We start from the raw sequence: 17,947 nt of genomic DNA on the forward strand, positions 1-17,947 counted from the left end.
ACCGTTGCCGGTCATTTTGACCGCTAATGTATTTCAATGGAAAACCACTTCTCGGTTGGAACGTTGCACTTACAGTTTCCACCCCTATTCTTCCTTCCTCTTTTGGACTCTCCCATATATGTTTGCGTATTGTCGAAGCTGATAAGATAGAGAAAGTGAAGACTCAGTTTCGTTTGAACACTGCAGTTTGTAAGCATGTTTTCTAGACATGTTTCCTCAGTCCAGAGGAATATTTGAAAGTATTACAGGAGATCAGTGAAAATGAATCCAATGTCGAGGACCCAGATCTTACTGTAGACGATTCCATGCTTCGACACATACAGAAGTGTACGGAAGAAGAAGCAGCTCGAAACCAGCAACCCAACTGGCGTTTGTTATTACTAGAGCCCGGAAGTTCAGGCATTTATTTTTGTTAAAATAGGCAGGCAAAAAGGCATTTATAATGTGGAAAATAGGCACTAAAAATGGGAAAAAAGGCAAAATAAACTGAAAAAGGCACATTTGAAAGTCACTTACTTTTATCTATAATTTCTGGCAAAATGTTAATGAAGCATACATAAAACAAGCAAATGTAGCTGGACTCATTTCGATAACAGCATTTTCACCTTTTAGAATATCACAAATTGTTTTCAATTGTTTCAAGTCATCATTTGCACTCACTACCCATTTGCACTTTTCCACAACAGCTGACCCCTTTTCTCCTGACACTTCCATCATCTGCTGCATAGATTCCTCGAAGATTTTCATAGATGCTACAAGAGTCTCACCTCTCTTTTCTAGCTTTGTAATTGTCTCTGGCAATGCACCATAATGTGCAAAAATAAACGACAGTTCATTCTTCAGTTCTGAATAGCACAGGAGTTTTTTCACTTCACGAATTGAAGCCGCTTTATTTTCTGGAAGAGCATCGATCACCTCACTGATTTTTTCAAGGTTGTTAGCTGATATCCAGGTTCCCCATCTCGTCAAGACTGGTTGCAGAGGTAAACTAAGCTCAGGTGCAACTTCCTGAAATGTTCGGGTTCGAGAGGGAGATTTCAGAAATATCTTCTTTGTGTTCGAAATCAACCTGTCCACTTCTGGATGCAACACTCTAACTTTTTCGGCGATTTTGTGCATTGCGTGGGCTACACATGTGATATGAAGCATGTTCGGGAAGAGAATTTTCAATGCTATGGCAGCCTTCTTTATATAGGGAGCTGCATCACTGATAAAAAGTAACATGTCATCATGATGTGCACCATCTGGCCAGAGCAGAAGTAGGGAATTTGAGAATAACTGAGCTATTGACGAACCATTGGCTCTCTCTAGTTGTTCTGACGTGAGAAGAAATGACGAGGATTCTCCGCATGTTGGTTCCATAGTTCATATGATGACGTTGGCTATTCAGCATCCCATAGCGTCATTACTTTCATCTGTTTAAATCCAAACCTTTCCACCAACTTCAGCACGAATTCTTTGCAGAGCTTCTTCATAGCAGATGCTTAAATATGTTTTCCGCAGCGTAGATTCCGACGTCACCGTTTCCTTAGTGTATTCTCCAGGAATTTCCTCAGTGACTTGTTTTCCACTTTCCAGAAAGGTATCCCTGCTTCCATGAAAGCTTTGCACAGTTCAAGAGAAAACTGAGATTGCCTGTTGGATGAAGTGCCCACTGTTGAAATTAGGGATATCTTCTTCTGTCCAACCTTTTTGGCAACTGCAGATTTATGTTTTGCTGTTGACACATGCTGAGATATAAAGTATTTTTTCTCATGGTTGAATGTTTTTTCGCATATCTTGCAGAGAAGAATAGTACCATCTGTCAAAAATGTGCTTTCACCAAATTCATGCACGTAACCATGTAACTTACCACTTAATAGTACACTAAATTTCGGCATGATGACAACTACACGATCCTTTCCTTCCAAAGTGCAGAACTAAACTAAAGATAGAGAACTTGATTTTGGAATCCATGCACAGGCCCTTGGGCATTAGTGCTGTTTCTTGTCAATAACCTCCTGACATGGACGCTGGACATGATGACGTAATTGTGCAGGTGTTCTGCAACAGGTTTTCAGCAGTCAATCATTCACAAGGACATGTTAACGGAGAGGCAATATCTTAACTCAGCATGAAATACTATTTTTTTTAAACACACTTTTCTCCTTCAGCAATGTTGAAACATACGTGAGTTCAATATTAGTTAAATAAGGCGAAAATTATTCACGTAATAAACGGAAGAAAAATAAATGCCAACAACGTTTTTTGGGAGAAAAATAATTTATTTACACATTTTTTTTAAAAAAATGTTCAAATTTCATTGAAAAAGGGAAAAAAAAGGCATTATAATTAAAAATAGGCAATGGGGTCCCAAATAGGCAAAATAGGCAAAATGAAAAGGTTTCTAAAACATTCGAAACAACATAAAAAACATATATCCGGAAAAATTTTATCAATATATGCAGTAGATAAAAAGAGGCATTTTGCCAAACTTCCAGGCTCTAGTTATTACAAGAACTTGACGCTTTCCTGGCTATTTTATATGCTAGAGGAGTGTATGGGTGCAGTTCTATAGACTACGATTTTTTTTATGGAAAACTACTTTGGGGGCCACCTTTCTTTCAACAAACAATATCAAGAAACAGATTCATCGAAATAATGAAATATCTTAGATTCGATTCAAAATCATCCACTGAAAGATTACAAACTGATAAATTTGCACTGTGCTCTGAAATTTGGGACAAATTTATAGCGAATTGTAGGAATTGCTACACTCCAGGGGTATATCTGACAGCTGACGAACAATTGTTTCCTTCGAAAGCGAGGTGTAGATTTACACAGTACATGCCAAACAAACCAGACAAATTTGGTATAAAATTTTGGATTTCCCATACCTTGGGAAAATGAATCAAGGAATGATAATGTTACTGTACCTGAAAATGTTGTATTGAGAATTACTTCACCTTATCTAAATGCGGGTAGAAATGTAACTAATGACAATTATTTCACATCGCTAAAACTCGCTCAGAAGCTAAAGGAGATGAAGATGAGCCTAATTGACATTATGAAGAAAAATAGAAAGGAGATTCCTAATGAAATTGTGAACATTAGAACACAAGTGTATAAAATATCTTTGCTAAAAAAGGGGGACATTACATTGTGTGCATACCAAGCTAAACCAAACAAAAATGTTCTACTCCTAAGCTCCGTGCATTCAGATGTAGAAGTAGATTTGCAAAGCCAGAAAAAACTCCTAGAAACAATCAAGTATTACAACAAAACTAAATGCGGTGTTGATGTTGATCAAATGGCACGCAAATATTCAGTCCGTGCTTCATCACGTAGATGGCCGGTACATGTGTTTTACAATATCTTAGATCTGGCAGCAATAAATGCATGGGTAGTTTACAACACAGTCACGGGGAGGAACGTTACGAGACATAACTTTTTCATAGAATTAGCTGAGGAACTGAGAGGACATTTGAATGCAAAGCCCAATAAAATATTGTCAACATCAATATCACATGCACGGAATGTAAGTGGCTCTGTTTCCAGAAAGAGGCGCCAATGCCAGGTGGCATTGTGCAATGAAAAAAGTGACATTTGTTCAATGTGCAACAAATATGTTTGTGGAAAATGTGTTTCTGGTGTAGAAAAGGTATTGAAATGCAAAAAATGTAATATGTGAAATTTCATGACGGAAACTTATTTCCTTGAAGAAAATGAATATTTATTGTTGTAATTAGTGCATAGAAAAAAAAATCGCTGGGTTTCATGATATTTTTATATTTTTTTTACAAAATATTTTGTTTTATTAGTAATAAGATGATTATTGGCAATATCAATTTTGAGAAATGGTCAAATTTTAAATACCGGTCATTTTGACTGGAGGTGGTGCTTCCAGGTAGTAAAAAATCCTGGCGCTTCTAGTGTTAAACAAAACAAAAAAATGCATTTCTGGAGTTACTTTCCTCTCGTTCTCAAAAGACGAATTAGAAATGTGAGAATGAACTATTCATGCTTTTCCTGGAACATTTCTAACTTTATATTGGATTGGTAGAATATAGTTACTTCGTTGCTATTGGTAAATATTTGTATTGGTCCATCATCAGAAACAGCTTTGGACAGACAAGAGATGTTGAAATAACTAACAGAAAAGTTGTTACGGCAAGAACAAAGAATTCCAGAGGCCCAAGGTTTAATTCCTGGTTGTGGGTAGGCTTATTTTTTTATTTGGGTGTGTGTGGAGTGGGGGGACCTTTTCCACCTGTTCAAACTGCTCCGGCACCCACCCAGTGTCATATCAAGCGGGTACCGGGGGGAAACTTTGAGGAAACACTTTCTTGACCACAGCTGAAGGTGGGGGTGATGTAATCAGCACCATGCTCCTGGCTAACTTTATCCCGCAGGGAATTGACCCCGGGTCTCTCGCATGGTAGTCAGATGCTCTAACGACTGAGCTCCATTATTTCTCACTCGACAAATGCCGATGGTGCTCACTTAGCTTGGTAATTCAAAACACATCTCGCACGACAAATACTGAAGATGTGGCTTCCGTATGACGGTAGATACACACTCAATCTCTTGTTAGAACCCTGCCACTTTGCTCTATGATGCAAATAGTTTTGATAGAAGTTGAAAAACTCGTGAGAAATACATGATCTAATGTGGCTGTCGGAATTATTTCATGTATGACAAGCATTATAGTTTACTCTTGAATAAAATGTTGGAAAACTTGCACGTTCTATGTACACAAACATGGCCTAGAAAAGACAAGAGTGTTGGATTTCATGGCACTGTGGCCAGTATAATTTTGTGTGTGTTTTCTTGTTTTTTTGTCCTTGTGTGTGCTGAGTGCCCCTTTACATCCTCAGCTTTTAACGAAAGCCAGAAAATTTTAAGATTTTAGTTGTATGGCATTGCAGTTACGCCACTTTAGTTGTGGTAAGGGGCTGGACCCTGTATAGTATGACAGGTGCAAAATAGCCTTAGTGCTGATGCACCCAAAATTTTAAATTCAAATTCAAATATAATCCTATCTTTGCTCTTACAAAATGAAGCATTGTCCATTCATGTATTTTAATATGTCAGTGGTTTCTCAGTTTACTCCATGCAGGAAATTTTATAAATTAATTAATAGCACAGTGATTTTTTTATTTTTCAGAGTGCCAATTTTTGGAAGGAAAAAGGATAAGAAATTATCAAAGGGTCAACATTTGAAGGTTTGTGACTCATTATCCAATTCTGTGGTTTCCAATTAATAGCACTTGGTGAATTTTGGAATAATCATTTTATGGGTGAAGTAAGAAAGTGAAAAGTAGTATGTAATTATAATAGTCATAATTTTATCCTGGAATGGTGCTATTAGGTGCACTGGTTTGACATTCCCATACTCCAGCTGCACTGACTTCATCCTTGCTCATTGGTATAATTGACACTTGAAAGTAAAATTCGGGGTAATATTATGACGTACGACTTTTCATGCGATTGTGTGGTCAGCACTTGCGTACATCCTGCCTGCATCTACCAACAAAATTAGTGCTGTCAATAAGGATTAAATACTACTAAAATGTCACTTATTTTGAATTATGACTGTGATAATTTCTTATCCATTTTCCTTTGAAACTGTCATTCTGGAAAAATCACTGACTTGAGCCATTAACACTGGAGTGGTCATGCAGATCACAATAGGATCCACTCATTTAGATTGGTATCCTACTGCCGTTTGGCAACACTGTTGACCTTTGCTCCAGTGTATATTCCTGGAGCAGTCCAGGAACTATGTTCGTTCAGCATTTGTTTGAAAAAGATCCATTGTTGACTTGTTATGGAGCACAACAGTGATTCACATAGCATTTTCGGACGTGTAGCATATTCATATATGTAAGAACATGTTTCTAAAAATATATTATAAATCAGGGTGATGACAGACCTGGAAAACCGGGAAAGGTCAGGGAATTTGAGGTGTCAAAATAAGTCAGGGAATTTTGTCTTGATTCATTTTTTTCCCCGTTAAATATAGATATCGTTATGGCACTCTGAACGGGGGAACAGGAAATCTTATTGCTACGTTTCGGCCTCAACTTTTAGGCCCCTTTTATATAGAACACAACTATGGCGCCAGAAACCAGTGATGGCAGGAGGATGGGGGGAGGGGAGAGAGAGAGAGATATATAGATATATATATATTCTGGAGGGGCAGAAAAATGTGTTAAGTCTCTAAATATTTCATGGAAAATGCATTGAATTATCATTTTTTCTTGTCCGTATGGGAGTAGTAAGGGGACAGAACTGTCAACAAATGGAGGGGATGGGAGCGGGTGGCGTCGTCCGATTGTTGTTGGACGTCGTAGTAAGGCATTTTGTTGGACAAACTGAAGGAACGCGGAAACAAATAGGCTCCATTGATACATACGATTTTGTCTAATATTGCCACCCGACAAAGTATCTCATTACAATATACGACAGAAATTGCATGCTTGGCACTCGTATGAAATTAATTTTTGTTGGATGTCTTAAGACTGCAACATCCAACAAAAATCACATGCATAAACAAGAAGAGCTTTAGACTGCAAATATGCTGCTGTAATTTTATTACTCTTCTGGCTCACTTCACCTTATTTAATGTAGCAGTGCTTACGAAGGCTTTCTATCATCATCCTGACGTATTACTGGTTTTGCACAAGTTAACAAACTTTTACAATGACATGCACTATTCTTAGATATCAAGAAGAATCCAACAAAACAGGATATATATATTGAATACCATCACGAAAAATGAAACATAAATCTGCATTGGTGAATGTTATAAAAATTGGCAAGTACATGCTTCCAACCTCAAATTTACTGCAACACTAGTATTGCAATGAAATTAACACCACTCTCTGTCCTGTCTGTTTAAACTCGTAAGAGATGGTCATTAATCTCTCACTGAGTGAAGTTAATGTCCAATATTATGAAATAAAATACTAATAATAAATATGTAAATATTTTAATATCATATTTAATCGAATCTTTCAATCATAAAAGCAAATCACTTTCTTCAAGAATTGACTTTTCTCTGCCAGCCCTGCTAAATTTTCACTTTCCATCTACTGATTTATATGAGAGGTGGCCTGAAAGTAATTTCCAATTAGTAGGGACATTGATTTTTCGCAAACATGAAAACTGTGAAAAATGGTAATTGCTGCGAACTTGTGTTTATGAATGTGCAGTGATGTCTGTACACATTTTTCGCCCATTCGAAATATTGAAATAATGCGAATTTGGCATCAAATGTGAATTGTTGGCGGTTTAGCAAATTTTTTTTAAAAATGTCCTAAAACAACGAAAAATTCCATGAAATCCAACATTTTTGTCTTTTTTAGGCCATGTTTGTGTTCATAGAATGTGCAAGTTTTCCAACATTTTATTCAAGAGTAAACTATAATGCTTGTTATACATGAAATAATTCCGACAGCCACATTAGATCATGTATTTCTCTCGAGTTTTTCAACTTCTATCAAAACTATTTGCATCACAGAGCAAAGAGGCGTGGTTCTAACAGGAGATCGAGTGCGTATCTACCGTCATACGGAAGCCACATCTTCAGTATTTGTCGCGCGAGATGTGTTTTGAATTACCAAGCTAAGTGCGCACCATCGGCATTTGTCGAGCGAGAAATAATGGAGCTCAGTCGTTAGGGCATCTGACTATCATGCGAGAGACCCGGGGCCAATTCCCTGCGGGGGAGAACCAGGACCTTTTCCACCTGTTCAAACTGCTCCGGTGCCCACCCAGTGTCATCAAGTGGGTACCTGGAGGAAACTTTGAGGGATAAAGTTAGCCAGGAGCGTGGTGCTGATCACATCACCCCCACCTTCAGCCATGGTCAAGTAAGTGTGGGGCCCTAACTCCACACCCCTATACACCTTCATGGCAAAGTGCAGGGGAGCACTTTACTTTTTACTTCCTCAAAAATCTGTTCCAACATATCAAACTGTCACGAAAATACGTAGACCATGTGACCTACAATTTAAAATAATAGTTTATAAGTACAATGCAGTATTAAGTTTCGGTATATTTGCAGAAAAATGTTCTAAAACAAAAACGTGAATTTTGGGAAACGTGACACTAACAAGTCAAAAAAAGATCATGCCAATTTTTGGTGCCATAATATATCGGTATTTGTCACGTGAGATTGATTGATTTAAATTTTGTTTGGGTGCGTCGCCACTTATGGTCATTATGCACCCTTCAGTATATACGGGGAAAATTCCATTATCTAAAACCCTTACCTTAAAATTAAAAAGAGGATATGGAAAATAACTTTCCCAAAATAACTTTCAAGATATCAAACTCTCACGAAGAGGCATAGGCCATTTGACTTACAATTTGAAACAGTAGTTTAAAAACGCCATGAAGGTATAATTTCAGATATTTGCCAGGAAATGCGCTAAAATGAAAATGTGAATTTTGGGTAAAATAACACCGAATAGTAAAAAATAAAAAATAAGAAATAAAAAAATACACCAATGTGAAAAACAATAACAAAAAATCAAGGTCCTACCAATTAGGCATAAATAAACAAGAATATCAGTTGTAATTTATTGCATTAGTAACAGTGAGTCCTAACCTAATTTTCGGCATAATCACCACCGTTGTTCTGGCATTTGTCATAGCATGGCACTAAATTTTGTATACCCATGGCATATGTGTCTCACAGCAAAGACTGGAACTATCTACTGCAGTGTAGCTTTCAAATCCTTGTCCTGCCAGAAACCTCTTCAGTTAAAGAAAGAGATGAAAGCCGGTACATGCAAGGCCAGGGTTGTACAGGGAGTGGTCCAAGATCTCTCACCTGAAGTAATGCAAAGGGCCCGCGAGTACTCAGCTGTATGGGGTTGTGCACATTCGATTGGCCTTCCGTGAATTGTCTGCACCATGGTCTGACCATACTATCACTCACGATGTCCGGTCTGCACATCTCACACGATTGCTGGTGGCTCTGTGCCAAATTCTGAGCGTGCAAAATTCTGATTACTACACGTAGGCTACATCGCAGTCGGTGGGAGACTGTATGAGAGCTGCAATCTTTAACCTAGAACTGTCCTAAAACGGCTGCATTGCAACTGTACCAGATTACAGCTACATGCCACTTCTTCTTGCCTGCATGTGTCGCTCTCCGACCACTAGTACTGTGTATAGGCACCATTGGAGCTTTTTTCAGGATGGCCCTCATATATGAACTTTCAGAAGCTGTTATTAACAGTGTGTTCCTGTTCTATTGTGTGGTTAGCTAAATCAGGTACCTATACAGTGCAATTCTATAAATTTCTAATATCTACATACCCTTTTCGTCAGCAATAATGGTATAACTGCATGTTGTCAGTTTCACAGTACTTCACTTGGATATACTGTACTGAAGCAGATAATGTAAGGAAATATAACACTTTCTTTTGTACCATTCAGGTGTTTCACTTATATGCAAGAGTTAAGTTGTTTACTTTACAGAGAAGAGAGAAGTAGCTTTATGCATCGAAAAATGAGTCCGCACTCATGGTTCTTGCAAGCAGACTGATAAATTACAAATTGAATTTCTTAATCAATCACTCTTCACTCTTATCTCATTTTGAGGTAACTTTAAAAATAATGAAGCATTTTATTTTAAAGTTACTGCGTATGATAAAATTCCGTAATCCTTCCCTAGCTTGTGAATTGTAATAATTTTCCAAATTCGCTATTTTGCTGTTTGAATTCAAATCATAGAGAATAGAGAAATTAAGTCAATTTCATAAAAGACAATATTGGTACTTAACAAATCTATACCTGGATCTGTATGAGTTTATTATTTCCATTTGCAAAAACATTGATTTAGTTTAGTTTGTAATTGTCAGGGAAACAAGTAAATTTTGTCCTGGAAAACCTGGAAAAGTCAGGGAATTTCATTTCTGCTAGTTTGTAGCCACCCTGTAAATGTATGAAGTGGGTGTGTCTAGACCACAAGAAACCTGTTTGTGAATCTTGTGTGTTAAAAAGATAATAAGTAAGATTCTGTACGTATTGTTTCATCACATTCAAATGTAATTCACTAAATTTAGTATTTCCTCTCTCCTGTAATGTGTTGAGTGAAATAACTTTGAATTTTTTTGCTAAGTGAACCAGAATACTTTAATAAGGACATTCTCACTATGAGATAACTTTTGACAAATAATGGGTAAAAACTACAATGTCGATGGATCACAATTGTGATCTGTGTGACAGAAGACTTGTATTTTTTTCCTCATGACCACTGCAGTGTTAATTAATTTACAGATATTTTTGGATAGATTAAACTTGCAATAAAAGGCATTTTAAAATATGCCGTGGATGAGGCTTCATAATGTGGAAAATCCAATTAGGGTATCTGTCAGTTTTCATTTTATAAAGAATTAGGGTATCTGCCAATTTTAATTTTATAAAGAATAAATGTTGTGCAAATTTCGAAACACTGATTTGATGAAAATGCCCCAACCAAAAAATGTCCAACTCTGGTTACAACTGTAAATTAACAGTTTATTTTTTTGTAATATCTTAAATTATTTCCTTAATAACCACATGTACGTACATGAATATATGAATAAATAGAAATGTAACATTTGGTAGGCAAGTTTTCCAGTAAACTTCTATGCAATAAATTATTCATACTTTGTCTCATAAGTGAATATAGGAATGATTATGGTAGTAAAAACTACTTAAAACTAAACTCCATTGTGCAACAGCTTTTTAAGGGTTTGTCTGTTGTTTGTTTTTTTTCATTGGGTGATGTGTGGTTATCCCATCCCTGCTGTTTTTTGGCTTCCTAAACCTGAGCCCGCTATGTATTCTTTTTAAGGCGAAGAGGGACAGTTACGCACCAATTGTGCATTTATTTCAATATCATTGGATTGGGCACTGCTATTTAAAAAAGGGAATAGTATGCAAGAGAGTATAAAGTTCTCTCCATGTTGTAAGTGGAAACTGTTTTTCAAGTTGATTAGTAAGCTAGACACGATGTTTGAAAAATATGATTAATAAGTATTTACATAATCCCATGTATTCCTTATGGGAAATCAACTTCAAGTTATGGCTAATCAAATGGAAGTTTAGACTTTTCCTACTACTATGACATAGGCCTAGTTCAATGAGTCCTTTTTTGTCCATGTACTTTTCTATGTTATTGTATGTTTGATATTTCCAAGAGAACGAATAAAATAATGCTCCCATAAGCCTAAAGCCTCCTTGCCTCCTATGGCCATCCTGGCAGTGTTGCCAAACGTGATGTGCATGAAAGAGCTAGATTTACAAAGGCTGCATAAAGTGCCTCCTAGGGTAATTTTAGTTGTCAGAGGGGTGGGGATGCTGCTATTACCGTTAGCTTTAAAGTTATGGCAATTTATTCTTAATTTTCACTGCCTAGATTTGGCTGCATCATCCACTCAATAATCCACTGATGCTCATATGAAATTGAAAATAAAGGATTCCCGGATAACAATATTGCCATCTTCACTCTGGCCACGGAGCTATATAAAAGTAGCTGGGGAGGTAAGAGGGGGTGGGTGATGCAGCCAATATAACAATATCACGTCACGTGCAAAATGTACTCGTGGCAAAAGTTTGTCTTTGTGGGCCGGAGGCAGTGGTGGCATCATAGTGGGGCAGGGGGCGGGTGCCACAGTTCACAGCCAAACAAATGCACGAAATAGCCAGATTTGGCTCCAAAAGAGTGAAGTTAGCAACAGTGATCTGCATCTCCTGCAGCAAAAAAGACCTAGGGGAAATTGTCCTTCTCCTCCTGAAGTAGCTGCCCAATTGTCCTTGGATGCTGGGTCAACACCAAAATTTTAGGGCTTCCAATGGGAATGAAACCTGGGACCAAAGGTGAGAGTGTTAAACCATTTGGTTACACAGTAACCTGATGATTATTTTAGCAGTTGAATAAATTACCATGATAAAGTTGCATTGTGATACGTTCAAACATACATAACTATTTCATGTAATTTTTATTTACTCAAGCACAGAAAGAATATGCAAGGAAGGTTGGTGAAGCTCGAGGAACCCATACATTTGGTGAAAAGATTCTCCTGAAGGTGAGAGTGACAGCTCTCAAAAGCTTGGAATCTTTTCCACAACTCACCTGGTCGATAGCCCGAGATAATCTTTTCATCATTCGTCACCAGGATAGCTTGAAAACTGACTTCCATACATTTGGGTTCCATAAAAGGACTGGAACCTTTCTTCTCGCACAATTTAAATTTGGTCCAAGTTGCATATTGCATCATTTCAATACTGATCTTGGACTGTATTTAAATTGATTCAGAAGAAAGGTTCCGGGACTGAATTAAAAATAAAAAGTTTCTTTACTGTTGCTGATTTTCTCTCCTGGACTAGAATTGAATTTATTTACAATTCCTGAACCTTTAACAACCCTAAATGCAAGACTATTGGTAATATTAAAAAATATATATATGTGTGTGTGACCTTTTTATGCGAGGTAGCTGATCACAATATTTTTTATTATTTCAACTTGCTCAAATCTACCCTTTTTTTTTCAGCTTGGTCAGTTTGGACTTCTTCCCTCAAGCTTTGGAACTTAACCCACCAGCTGCTTAAGTGGCTATAATATGTGACATGTGTTCATATATGTGCTGAATGAAATTATTTTCTGTGTGGAGGAATGAAACTGTATGCATTAGGAAAAAAAAAACCTTGCCTAATACTGGTAATCTGATTTGGGATTACAGAATTTGCAAGTCCAAAAATATTGCAAAAAAAAAATATATATTTAATATTTTTTAATGAAGAAAATTGAAATTGTGTATAATTTGTTGTTACATATGTTGGCTATTAAGTAATTCATGTTCATTGAAATGCTATATATTTTATATAATTATATACATGTGTATGTATGTTGAGGACTACTTGCTGTTTTTCAAAGGACTAATATTTAAATGTACGTATATACATATATATATTTATTTTGGTGAAAGATGTTTGCAATAATATTTGCATGGGAGAGAATGTTTTTATTAGATATGTCATTTAAAGAGATATATTAGCTTGTTGGCATTGTGTAAAAGTTTAAAATGTTGAATTCAGACTTTTTTATGTTTTCTTTATTGTAAGAAGCACATTTATGTTGTATATTCACAATTTTCAAGTATGACTTTGTTTGTATAATCAGCAATGACAATTCTGCAATGAACTACAATTTTCTGCAAGTATAGGGATGTCATATGAAACCAAAATTAGGAGTAGGTTTATTTCTAGCCAAGTGTATAGACATCAAAGGTTGTAAGTTTAATTACTATGAATATTCAGGGATAGTGATTTTCTTTTAAATTTAAAGTTACCATTGTAGGAGTGGATTAATAACTAACTCTTGTAATTGTGCAAACTGCTGTAATTGGGTTACAGTGTGAATAATGCAAAATGCCCAACGTTACTCTGTCAAAAGTACTTAGTACCATGTGCTAATAACACATTAGGCTCCACATATTTATGATCACCCTGTAGATGGGTGTGGTGTGCTCTTCAGTACTCAACCAAACTTTCCAGAGAGTCACTAGCAATATATTCATGTTACAATGTCCATTTTCTCTCAAGCATATTGTTACGTGTTTACCATTACCTTTTGTTCAAATAACGAATGGAATCCAATGGTATAAGTTACGGACACCTTTCACTCTGAGAGAAAGCAAGGATCAGTGGAATTATTGTTGAAAGAATGAGAATCAATAAAATAAATTACATGTGATGATGGATACACATATCTTGGATGTTACACTTCCAACTTTCCGGACTCCCCAAGTTCACATAATTCAACAGGCAAAAGTGCATACAGTGAAACCCAATTTTAAATTCCTGGACTTGACATTTCCCCACATTTTACATTCTTGAACCAGTCACGTGAAGAATATTCAAGCAAGGTTGCACTGTATATACAGCTGAACAAGATACCTGTGATTCATTGGGATCTGTATCCTACAGGTACCTAATATAAAGTACCCCATACTTGCTGGGCCATTCGTCTAAATGCAACATCCCCGAGTATAATCTGATTTGAGTTTTGTGCAGATTTCATAATCTACAATTTCAGTTCTTAGGTTTCCAGGATTGTTAACGTTACTTGGCTAACTGCAGCATGCATAAGGTTATACATAAACAGCATCAAGATATACTTTCTTTATGTGAAAGTTTAAAAAATGGAAGAAAATTGAAGGGAGGTAAATGAGCCCCCCTCATCTTTCTCTAACTTAGGAAGTCAGTGTATGTTGTACTGTTATTTACAATACAGGGTGGTCCAAAAAAGATAACCAAAATTTGGATAACAACACTTTTGGTTACTTTTTTTGGCCCATCCCCTCTTTCTTTTTTGACCAATTGAATGATGTGCCAAATTGAAATAATAATACCGTGTATATCATTTATTACTCAGCTGAGTGTATGTAATTCAATTATGATTGCACTTGAACTATTGACACTAAGGTGTTCCTAACACCTTGCACAGTGTGACTTCAATATTAATATAATACCAAGTACGTAAAAAGCAATGTAAATGCTTGAAACTTCTATGTGAAAATTAACCATGCTTTCTGCACATCATGAACTGACTGAGGCTATACAAGGTTAATGTGAATGGAATTCTCATTACAGCCCCCTTCACGATAAAGTAAATTTTCTCCCACAGGTGGAAACCTTTAATTTTCTCTGTGGTGCATGACCTATAGTAATTTCTTATGTGAATATTGTGTCCAAATTGTTGTGTTGATCTGCTTGCTATTCAACAGTGCTGTTTGTGATGATGGGGTCTATTTTAGGGATGGCCAAATCCAGATTTTGGATATTCTGATATCCAGATATCCAAATTGCCCAGATTATCCAGATATTTGGATTATCCTAAATGTCCGGATATCTGAATGTGTTCATTATCTGGACAGTTTTATCATTTTTCTGTTTTACAGGCTATCCACATAAGAAAATGTATTCTTTTATTCATCATGTTCATATTTCACTGTACAGATTTTCTATAAATCCTTAATCAAATCTGTACTATCCAGGTGTCCGAATTTCTCGATATTCGGATTATCCAGATATCCAAATTATCTGGATATTCTGATATCCAGATTATCCATTGCATCTGAAATGGATATTGGATAATTTGATATTCGGATATCCACTGTCTGGATTTTGTGGCTATCATTAGATAATTTATCCATACAAATTTTACCATAAGCAAATATAAGTCCCAATTGTTGAAGAAGTTTTCTCGGGATATCAGCCAGGTGATTTCCGGATAGGCTTCCGAGAGCTAATGTCTCTCTCATCTTCAGGGATTGAAGGGCAGAGAATAGTTAGGGTATGGTTATATGTATTTGATGTGGGAGGGGTACTGTGTAGGTAGGCCAATCAGGTACTCTGTCTACTACGTCCGCGCTCCCAGTCGACAGATTGGCCCGCCACCTATACCATACCGCTCCCACTCAAATACCCTAACTATTCTCTGCACTTCAGTCCCTGAAGATAAGAGTGACATTAGCTCTCGAAAGCTCGGAAGCCTATCTGGAAATCACCTGGCTGATATCCCGAGAAAACTTCATCATTGGCCGCCAGGAAAAACTTCAAGAATTATTTCATAGCTTTCAATTGTTTATAATATAAAATTATAGTTTCAAAAGAACATTCTTATGTTTTATTTGGATGTCAGTTATTTACAGAAATGCCTATGATTGTAAAGGCATCAAGATATAATTGTACCATAGTGTAGAATTATGGTACAATCATGGACACTGCTGGGTTCTAATCATCCCATTGAAAATCCATTTTGTCCATGACTGTACCACGGCACTGTAGGAACAAACGTTTATGAAAATATTAGAGCTGAGCCGATACCGATACTTGTATAATTCCAGTATAAAATAACAAAGGCTAGTTACAGAGTCATACTAACTCGTCACATCACTAGACATGTATTTAGAAATATATAATTTGGGGAGTCAGTCCGAGCCAAGTGTCTCAGAAATAAAATAATAAAATTGTTTCTATTTAATACGTTAATATAATTATTTGTAATAATATGAAAATTAATTAATTAGTACTAAATTTCTCTGATGCGTATGGTGTACTGGTGTATGTAACCACAGACTAAGAAGCAGAGGAAAGACAAGGTTAATACTATTTTGTTCTTTCTGTCTTGACTAAAAAATATTATTACATAAGTAGTAAAAAGATGCTATAAAATCAGAAATAAAACAGCAAATATTCATCATCTAGCTTACATGTAGTTAAGACCACTAAAATTTGTGTAAACACAACAGTCATGGCAAGGAAATGTATGTAAAAGAAGTAAAAAATTGAATATTTATTGCATAACAAAAAGAATGATGGTACGTCCATTAGATGAAGAGTAAAGTTCCTGATAAATATTTTATGTACATTATTGTAAGTAGTGGTGTACATAAATCTTTAGAGGGGCGCCTCTGATTGTGCCACCATCGCCTTGTAATCAATAGATCGCGGGTTCAATAGTGGAGGCACATTCCCGATTAGCTTATCTTTCTTAGTACTGTCATTCAAAGCCATATGTTCCCAATATAATTTCGGCAGAAATTATTGATTTTACTTTGCTTTTTGTGCCACTGTTGTCTAATTTGCGAAGATGGGGATGAGTGCTGATGTGATGAAATTAATGAATGGACACTCCCAAACATCCATGCCCAGGCCAGGATTTGAACCCTGGCATCGTAGCACGATGTGCTAACCACTCCGCCACGGGCGCCAGCTTTCGGTGGAAATAAATAGCCATCATTGGCCGATACGGGCAGTCACACGAAAGACAGAAGTGAAGAGGATAAGTATAAATTGCTGAATTTAGATAAAACAAAGCTAATTTCACAGTGACTTTCATCCCCTTTTCCAAGAACTCCGCAACTACCTGACCCAGCATTAGTGCGGCAGGGGGTTAAAAACATCCACCTATCTTACCACCACGAGCTTCAAGCAAGAATTGGCAATGAATTGTTTATTTCCCAACATTAACTAAGCAGTTACATGCCTTCATGTTTGGGTTCAGCTTTCACTTACTCATCCCTTTGATCTTGCCATCAGCTTCCCAGGAGGGTGGGGTTTTATCCAGTGTTTCTAGGAAAATCTGTGGAATTTCCTGTGCTGGTCTCCCAATCTGTCACAAGGAAGGGTGAACGAACTTTTAAGAAGGATAAATGTTGAGACGAGCTGTTGCCTTTGCCCGCTCTTCTAGCCACTGAAAATATTTGGTATCGGATGGTATCCGTAAAAGAAAATCAACTGATGCCAATCTCAGCCCTAGAAAACATATAAATAAAATTTAATATTTTATGGATAAACCCAGAATAAACTAAAAATAAGGAATAACAAATATTTAAGTAATAGAATAAAGGGACCTTGTGCAGCTGTCCCATTGGTTGCAGGAGCAACTACTGTGCTATATTGCAGAAAGAGGTGAGGAACATGTAATGTATCTAAATCATGCTATTATAAACAAAATATATTATATTGTCTCCCTTGCAACTTGACACCTTTTTAAACAGGCGAGCTTTTCATTTATCACTTGAATTTTGCTCTCATGGTTTTAACTTGCAGGGGGTGCTTGCAGGGGGTGGGGGGGGGGCTGATATCCTGAGCACAGTACTATGTATATTAAAAATAATTTGATACTTTTTTAATTTAATAAGTTATACATATATTTTGGATTATCTCTGCAGCATATAAAGATATATTTTTGTTAGCGTTAATTTCCATCTGAGTAAGCAAGAAATGTGAAATGTTTATTTGCAAACATGTTTCCTGATGTGAACTCGTAAAAAAAAAACATTTAAGGTAAGCAGCAATGCGTACTTCATTCCTTTCTTTCACATTTCCAAAAACCATAACTGACGACAATACTACAGTGGAACCCTGATTTTACGTTTCCGGATTTTACATTTTCCCA

General features: G+C 36.5%; 1 protein-coding gene across 1 annotated transcript in view; it reads left to right on the forward strand.

Annotated features, from left to right (window-relative positions):
- The window catches only part of LOC145998328 (uncharacterized), a 103,514-nt gene extending 85,916 nt beyond the window's left edge, over positions 1-17,598 (forward strand). The window contains exon 21 of the mRNA XM_083134733.1: positions 12,534-17,598. Coding sequence (XP_082990859.1) covers positions 12,534-12,575 — 42 coding nt within the window. The 3' untranslated portion in view covers positions 12,576-17,598. The remainder of the gene's footprint in view (positions 1-12,533) is intronic.
- Positions 17,599-17,947: the final 349 nt, after the last annotated feature.

Source organism: Lepisma saccharinum, chromosome 14 (assembly GCF_977018435.1).
Source record: "Lepisma saccharinum chromosome 14, izLepSacc3.1, whole genome shotgun sequence".
In the NCBI taxonomy this organism is placed as follows: domain Eukaryota; kingdom Metazoa; phylum Arthropoda; class Insecta; order Zygentoma; family Lepismatidae; genus Lepisma; species Lepisma saccharinum.